At 48.2% G+C, this 7,925-nt stretch overlaps 1 protein-coding gene across 1 annotated transcript in view; it reads right to left on the bottom strand.

Annotated features, from left to right (window-relative positions):
• Positions 1-3,040: 3,040 nt before the first annotated feature.
• myoz1b (myozenin 1b) overlaps positions 3,041-7,925 on the bottom strand; it is a gene marked incomplete at both ends in the record, with an annotated part of 12,307 nt that continues 7,422 nt past the window's right edge. The window contains 2 exons of the mRNA XM_083634760.1: positions 3,041-3,275; positions 6,990-7,182. Of these exons, the coding sequence (XP_083490886.1) occupies positions 3,041-3,275; positions 6,990-7,182 (428 nt within the window). The remainder of the gene's footprint in view (positions 3,276-6,989; positions 7,183-7,925) is intronic.

The following is a 7,925-nucleotide window of genomic DNA, read 5'->3' as shown; positions in this document are numbered from 1 at the left end:
GAGAGGGAGAGAGAAGGGGGGGGAGAGAGAGAGAGAGAGAGAGAGAGAGAGAGAGAGAGAGAGAGGAGAGAGAGAGAGAGAGAGAGAGAGAGAGAGAGAGAGAGAGAGAGAGAGACAGTAGAAGCATGCGCGCCGCTCTCTGGAGCCGGTGGTGATGCTGCGCGGCCCCGGTAGGGACCAAAGTCATCTATCACACGGATCGAAACCGCAACGGTAAATCAATAATGGCCCCCGGGAGCGATGAAAGCGCGAGCGTGAATCCGCCACGGTAAAAGGCTGCGGTCTCGCTGCTATCCATCAACAAGTCCACACTGTGGACTCCACACCAAAGCACTGACTGACCGCAAGTAGGCTCGGCTGTAAACTACGAACCATGCGCGTTTACTAGTTCCCAATCCCAATGTGGTGAAGCTACCTGACTGGGCCGACTCCTCCTCCACACATCTCCACTACAGGCTACAACAAGCCGGGACTCTGATGGCAATGGCCCGCGATGGGAACGGGATGAACTTGCGGGGAAGGATGCTGTGCAGAAGAGAGAGAGGGAGAGAGAGGTGGGGAGAGAGAGAGCAGCGAGCAGCATCAGCCGTCCTGATGATGATGATGATGATATGGTGATGATGACACCCAACCTCCGTGATTGCCACGAGAGGAACACATCTGGAGAGGACACAACACACACACACACACACACACACACACACACACACACACACACACACACACACACACACACACACAACACACACACACACACACACCTCCTGGTCCTGGATGGTGTATTCTGTCCGGTTTATATTCCCACGCGCGTGCCCCGGTGCCGTGTCGCCTCGGTGCGTAGCGCGAGCCAATATACTCACCCTGGGTGATGCCTGTCTGTCGCAGGTCCCGGTCCGCTCCGCGCGCGTGTCGCGTGTCCTGCCGTGTGATTTAACGGGAGAGAGGCGGAGAGGGCGAGCCGTGCACGGCGCGTGCAGCCTCCACCAGCACCATCCAGCGCTGCGGTCGCGGCACGCCGCTCTCGCGATACCAGCAGGCCATTTTCCAACAGCTCCCCCCGTGTGTGAGCGTGTGACGTAGTGTTTTATGAGGAGGTTGTTCAGCCCGATGGCGCCGCCTTCTGGACACGAGCTGGAAGAGCACGGGAATGGAAATGACATCATCCCGAAGCTCACCGCCCTCACCTGTTTCAGCAAGGTCGCCCGGAGAGAGCGCACCTCTCTCTCTCTCTCTCTCTCTCTCTCTCTCTCTCCCTCTCTCTCTTTCTCCCCCCTTCTCTCTCTCTCCCATAATTGTATTAATTTTTAAAGGAGTAATCAGTAATATGGAGGGCAGTCATGGACCTCTGTCAAAAATATTAATTAGCATTGATAGTAGCCTACCTAATAATAATCATTATCATATACTTACCATCAAACTAAATAGACCCAAACTTTTTCTGTTATGATATAGGAACATCCCCCCCCACACACACACACCCCAAATGTGCCATTGCCTATAGTTGTGAATTAATTATTATTAATTGTACCATGATGTCCTATAAACTCGCAGTTGTTCAGTTTGTTTTACTGCAAAGAATAAATACAATCAACTTCCAGAAATATTGGAAAGTTTACAGTAGATTGCTTTCTGACATATTTCTTGTAAGCATAGAGACAGTCCGCATGTCTGGGAACGCCCACAAAACGGCTGGCGCGCGAGTGGGGTAAAACCGCCCATATATCTCATGGGCTGACTCACCAAAAGACGGTGCTGCGGCTCTAAACTACAGCTTTGGGGGTTCTAGAGCAGAACACAAGACGTCTGCTCAGATGTGCGTTTACTGCGGTGGTTAAATCCCCGATCGTGTCTGCCTGGGCTGGGCTATCAGCTAAATTCTAACTTTGCTGAATGGATAGAACGGGGGTTTTTACCCCACCCTGACCACGCCCCCAGCCAGGCTAAGCCAGCTAAACCAGCGTCTATGACGAGACGTGGCCTCAACCTATCCTTGAATATATTTTCACATTTAAAGTAAAAATACAGTAACTTAATTTGTATTAATACATTTTTACATCAACAAAAATGTGCCTAACTTTGGAGCGTTAAGCCAATCTGCTGACAATAGCATGGCATGGTATGGATGCCTTAGGTCTTCTGTCTGGTCAACTCATCCTGCTACAGCCTCTGAAAGACAGTAACGGGAGAAGTGACTGATCGGGACCAGTGAGAGAAAGGGGTACAAATCGGGAGTGTTGGCAGATATGTGTCGCTCCCCCTGTCATTCATCCGTGTGCCCCCCTCCTTTCCCCGAGGGGGCGCGCACAACTGGAACAACTGGACAACTGGAATAGGCCATGTTTGGATGATGCTAGCGAAAATATTTTGCTGTCTACAACTTTTATGTCACTGATGCTGGCTCCTTGGCCTCTTATCACCTTTGAAAAAGAGATTCTTATTCAATTCATTCTTATCTTAATAAAAGGATACATCATTTATAATGTAAAAAATCATATTATCATAAAATAATAATGAAATAAAATCATAAAATAAAAATCATAAATGTATCATAGACTTCCTAGACTATTCCATACAATGCTACATGAGAAGCAGACAGACATTCTGTAAAGAGGAACTTTATTGCATACATGTACATACATAAACGCACGTTTTAAAATGTGTTGCTTTAAGAGTGCAGAGTGCTTTTCTATGTATCTTCACACAGGTCTCATATTGGCTGACAGAATGCAAAATCGTAATAATAAGACTCATTTATAGTTGGGGATGAAAGGGCAAGAAACACACAGGAGACCAGGAGGAGAGAGATTTTGTCCATTTCCATAAAGTCATATTCAGTTCCATGCAATTAAATACATTTTACATTGTTCTTGTGTGTGTGTGTGTGTGTGTGTGTGTGTTTGTGTGTGTGTGTGTGTGTGTGTGTGTGTGTGTGTGTGTGTGCGTGCGTGCGTGCGTGCGTGCGCGCGCGTGTGTGTGTGTGTGTCTGTGTGTGTGTCTGCCTGCGTGTGTGTCTGTGTTTCTGCATAATGCACATGCGTGTTCACAGGTCATCTGTCTCTCCGTCGAAGGGCATGTTGTCCAGGTCCATGTGGATGTGTGAGTTGTCCTCGCTGCACACCCAGCCGATGGGCGTGCGGTTGAAGGAGGGCCGCGAGCGCATGTCAGCCTGCAGGGAGGGCAGCGGCTCCGGCTCCTCGGGGGCCAAGTTGATCTCCTGCACCTCGAAGGTCAGCAGCTTGCATACCTTGCCGAAGCCGCCGAATGGCAGCGCCGTCCTGGGAGGAGAGGTGACGATGTCAGAGCAGGAGGGGTCAAAAGGGGACAGGGGACGTGGCATTGTAGCAATGTGCCAAATTGTCAGTGTTGTTAATCAACACCGTGGTGGCAGCGCTTACGTCCACGCCCGTTCGAGTTTAACACTTTTCAAGCGTTTTGAGCCATATCAGCAACACTGTGAGCAACACTCCAATCAACACAAGTCCAAAGAATTGGCACGGCAAAATCAACACTTAACGCTGCGAGATCTGCCGGCCCACCTCTGACATGCTTTGCATTGTCTGTGCAACGGCTCTGACCTTTCACATTTTGGGGCGTCCGGGTAGTGCAGTGGTAGAGTCCCATGCCTACCAACACGAGGGTCGCAGGTTCGAACCCTCCGGCTTTGTCGGGCGTCACAGGCACAATTGGCCGTGTCTGCGGGTGGGAAGTCAGATTAGGGTACTGTATTTGTCCTGGTCGCTGCACTAGTGCCTCCTCTGGTCAGCCTGGGGGGGAGGGGAACTGGGGGAAATAGCTTGATCCTCCCACGCACCACATCCCGCTGGTGAAACTCCTCGCTATCAGGTGAAAAGAAGCGGCTGGAGACTGCACATGTATCAAAGGAAGCATGCTAGTCTACAACTCTCCCCAGATCAGCAGAGGGGGTGGAGCTACAACAACCGGGACAGCAGGGGGGATTGGCCAAGTACAATTGGGGAGAAAAACAGGGAAGAAACCCGAAAAAACGCGATAAAAAAACGAATTTTGGTAGCACAAGGCTTGTGAAACTACTACCACAAATTACCACAAGATCAGGCTTGGTGCTGCCTTTGTTTGCTCAAATCCTTAAATTAATTTCCCAGGTTAAGCATAGATTGTTGATTGCTTATTGGGGGATCCATTAGTCCACCATCCAGCTCTGCTAGCTGTGGCCTGGGGCCTTCACCACCCACCATCCAGCTTTGCTAGCTGTTGGCCTGGGGCTTCCACCATCCAGCTCTGCTAGCTGTTGGCCTGGGGCTAACACCATCCTGCTCTGCTAGCTGTCGCCTGGGGCTTCCACCATCCTGCTCTGCTAGCTGTCGCCTGGGGCTTTCACCATCCTGCTCTGCTAGCTGTGGCCTGGGGCTGGGGCCCATTCCATCCACCCTGCTCTGCAGCCTGAGGCCCACTTCATCCACCCTGCTCTATATAACTCTATATGACTATAACTATAACTCCAATGACTCTTGGGCCCACATACATGGACATGCACGCACAGTCCTACCCTCTCCCCCCACCCCATCCCCCCACCTCCACACATCCCTCAGCCTTCACCCCCCCCCTTTCTTTTTGTTGTTTGTCTGTGTTTTATGTCTGTCTCTGTTATGTTTCATGTTCAGAGGTTGGCCCTGCTCCGGTTGAGTGAACGCTGGCGCGTTTAGCTGCCGCTGCTCTCTGGTTGCTAAGGCCAACCCCCCCCCCTTCCTTTCCTTTTGTTGTTTGTCTGTGTTTTATGTTTGTCTCTGTTATGTTTTATGTTCAGAGGTTGGCCCTGCTCCGGTTGAGTGAACGCTGGCGCGTTTAGCTGCCGCTGCTCTCTGGTTGCTATGGCCAACCCCCCCCCCCCCCCGCAACCCCCCCCCCCCTTCCTTTCTTTGTTGTTTGTCCGTGTTTTATGTCTGTCTCTGTTATGTTTTATGTTCAGAGGTTGGCCCTGCTCCGGTTGAGTGAACGCTGGCGCGTTTAGCTGCCGCTGCTCTCTGGTTGCTATGGCCAACCCCCCCCCCCTTCCTTTCCTTTTGTTGTTTGTGTTTTATGTCTGTCTCTGTTATGTTTTATGTTTGATAGGAGAGAATGAATGTCCGCACACCGGTTAAGCTCCCATAATTTAATAATTGAAATAGCGCAACGTTTTGATTGCCTGAAGAAGACCCGTGTGGGGTCGAAACGTTGCGCTATTTCAATTATTAAATTATGGGAGCTTAACCGGTGTGCGGACATTCATTCTCTCCTACTGAATATCACGCCTTTTGCCCTGCACCTGGATGAAGGTGGGATGTGCACAGGCCTACTTTTGAAATGTTTTATGTTTGACCCATGTATTCTGTAAAGCGACTTTGAGTATTTGAAAAGCGCTATATAAAATAAATGTATTATTATTATTATTATTATTATTATTATTATTATTATTATTATTATTATTATTATTATTATTATTATTACCAAGGATGCAGCTGTTCTGACTGGGGTCCACAAGAACCATTAACAATATTACAACATAGCCAGAGTACAAATAAGATTAAGATAATTCGATTTCGGGGTGGGGGGGGTGGGGGGGGGGCAGCGGTTGTTGTTAAGCATAGGTGTGTACAATTCTAAATGTGTGTACTGTGGTGTGTGTATCTGTATATATATATAATATAGGTGCGTCACCTCTCCACCGCACTGCCGAGTAAAGCCATGGAAACACAGCCAGGAAGGAAGCAGCCTTTTACTGCTGATGAAACAATGCTGGTTGTCATAGCGATGTGTGTTCTACGGGAGTGGGTAAAGCGAACTAATGTGGCTGAGGTTTGTGCTTATAATAGCACTTATAATACTGCTGTAATAATACCACATGTTACAATGCCACTATTGCAATAACACTGTTATTATACCAATCTCCTCCATACAGTATTCTCCAAGTGTCAGGCACTCACAGTATTGCATGTCCTGGTTTATGCCTCACTGAAGAGAAAGAAACATTGGAGTCCTCTTTTTTATAAGCATGAAGTGCAACATTTCCAACGCAGTTTGAATATTTTCAAGAGTTCTCCACAATCAAGTGACAACATTTTGACATGAGGTAGATCACTCCTCTGGTATCATTGATTCATGAATCTGCCCATTGGCAGATTTGTGTCTGAATAATTCGATTTTAAGATTTAATACAAGATTAAATGACTTAGCCTACTGTAATGAGATGGGTATTTTTTGCTGCAAGTGACACTCCTCAGAAGAATTCGAATAGTAGTGTAGATTGCCTGCCTACCAACACGAGGGTCGCTGGTTCGCGCCTCCGTGTTACCCTCTGGCCTGGCCGGGCATCCATACAGATACAGGCACGATTGGCTGTGTCTGCGGGTGGGAAGCCGGAATGAGGGTATGTGTCCTGGTCGCTGCACTAGCGCCTCCTCTGGTCGGTCGGGGCGGCTGTTCGGGGAGGAAGGGAACTTGTGGGAATGGCGTGATCCTCCCATATGCTACGTCCTGCTGGTGAAGCTCCCCGCCGTCAACTGAAAAGAAGCGGCTGGCAACTGCACATATATCGGAGGAAGCATGTGTGTCTACGGCTCTCCCCAGATCGGCAGATGGAGTGGGGCAGCGACCGGGGCAGCAGGGGGAATTGGCCAAGTACAATTGGGGACGAAAATGGGGGGGAAATCAGAAAAAAATAAAGAATTTGAACAGTAAAGGCAATGTGTTGTTGCATTTATGTGTGTGTTTGTGAGTGTTTTGCATATGTGTGCGTGCCTGATTGTGCACGAGTAAGTGTGTTTGCATGTGTACAGTACGTATAAGGGTTTAAGTGCATACACATCTGCATGTGTGGGTACGTGTGTGTGTGTGTGCGGTGTGTGTGTGTGTGTGTGTGTGTGTGTGTGTGTGTGTGTGTGCGTGTGTGTGTGTGTGTGTGTGTGTGTGTGTGTGTGTGTGCGTGCGTATGTGTGTGTGTGTGTGTGTGTGTGTGTGCCTGTGTGTGTGTGTACCTGTTGAAGCTCTTGTACAGGGGCAGGTCTTGGTGGGCTTGGATGGGGCCTGGCATGCTGGCCCTCATGGTGGCTGTGAGCTCCTGGTCGCCCTTCATGGCCCGTTCCCATGGTGATACGTAGGTGCGCACATATGCCCGCCTTCTCTTCTCCTTCTCCACATTCTGATCCACCACCTTCTCCTCTACCACCACTAAGACAGAGGCACGAGGAGGAGCACAGGAGGGGAGGACATGCAACATGTTGAAGCCAGGTTGATAGGAGAGGTGATGTGCCCAAAGGTGGTATATTCATGGGCGGAGTTAATTTCTTTTTCTTTTTTTTCTTTTTTTTGCTTACCATTGTAAATCTCCATCTCACTGTCTGGCTGAATATGATCATACAATTTATATCCACTTTGACAAGAATCACAGGTATCTCTTTGCTAAAGCTGTGACAGGGGGGCCTCTGACAGGGCCTTGCTGCGGCCACCCCCTCCCTCTGGAATGCCCTCCCCAGTCACATCTGACAGGCCAAAACTCATTGTCTTTCATACTCATTATGTCATCTTTCCAACAAAGCCCGTTTCACTGTTGCTTTTTACCTATAATATTTCTCTCTCTCCCTCTCTCTCTCTCATCTATTTTAATATTTTCTCTCTTTATTAAAGTTATTTTATCCTGTATTTGTAAAGTGTCTTTGAGCACGGTCAAAAGCAACAATGAACAGTGAAGCACTATAAAATATGCATTACATTACTAAACATACAATAATGAGTATTATTGTTATGTAATTCTACTCATATTCTAATATTTCTTATATTTCCATTCTTATACTTATTAAACAATAATTAGAGAGAGACCATGATGATGCCAGCCTTAAAATTCCTCTAAATCTGGCTTCAAACGGGCAAAATTTCAAATGTAAAATGTAAAAAAAAAAAAAGCGTGCCGGCAA

This window comes from Poromitra crassiceps, assembly GCF_964638095.1.
Source record: "Poromitra crassiceps genome assembly, chromosome: 4".
Lineage (NCBI taxonomy): Eukaryota > Metazoa > Chordata > Actinopteri > Beryciformes > Melamphaidae > Poromitra > Poromitra crassiceps.
Note: the sequence above shows the minus strand (reverse complement) of the source record. Positions and strands in the feature narration are given on the sequence as shown.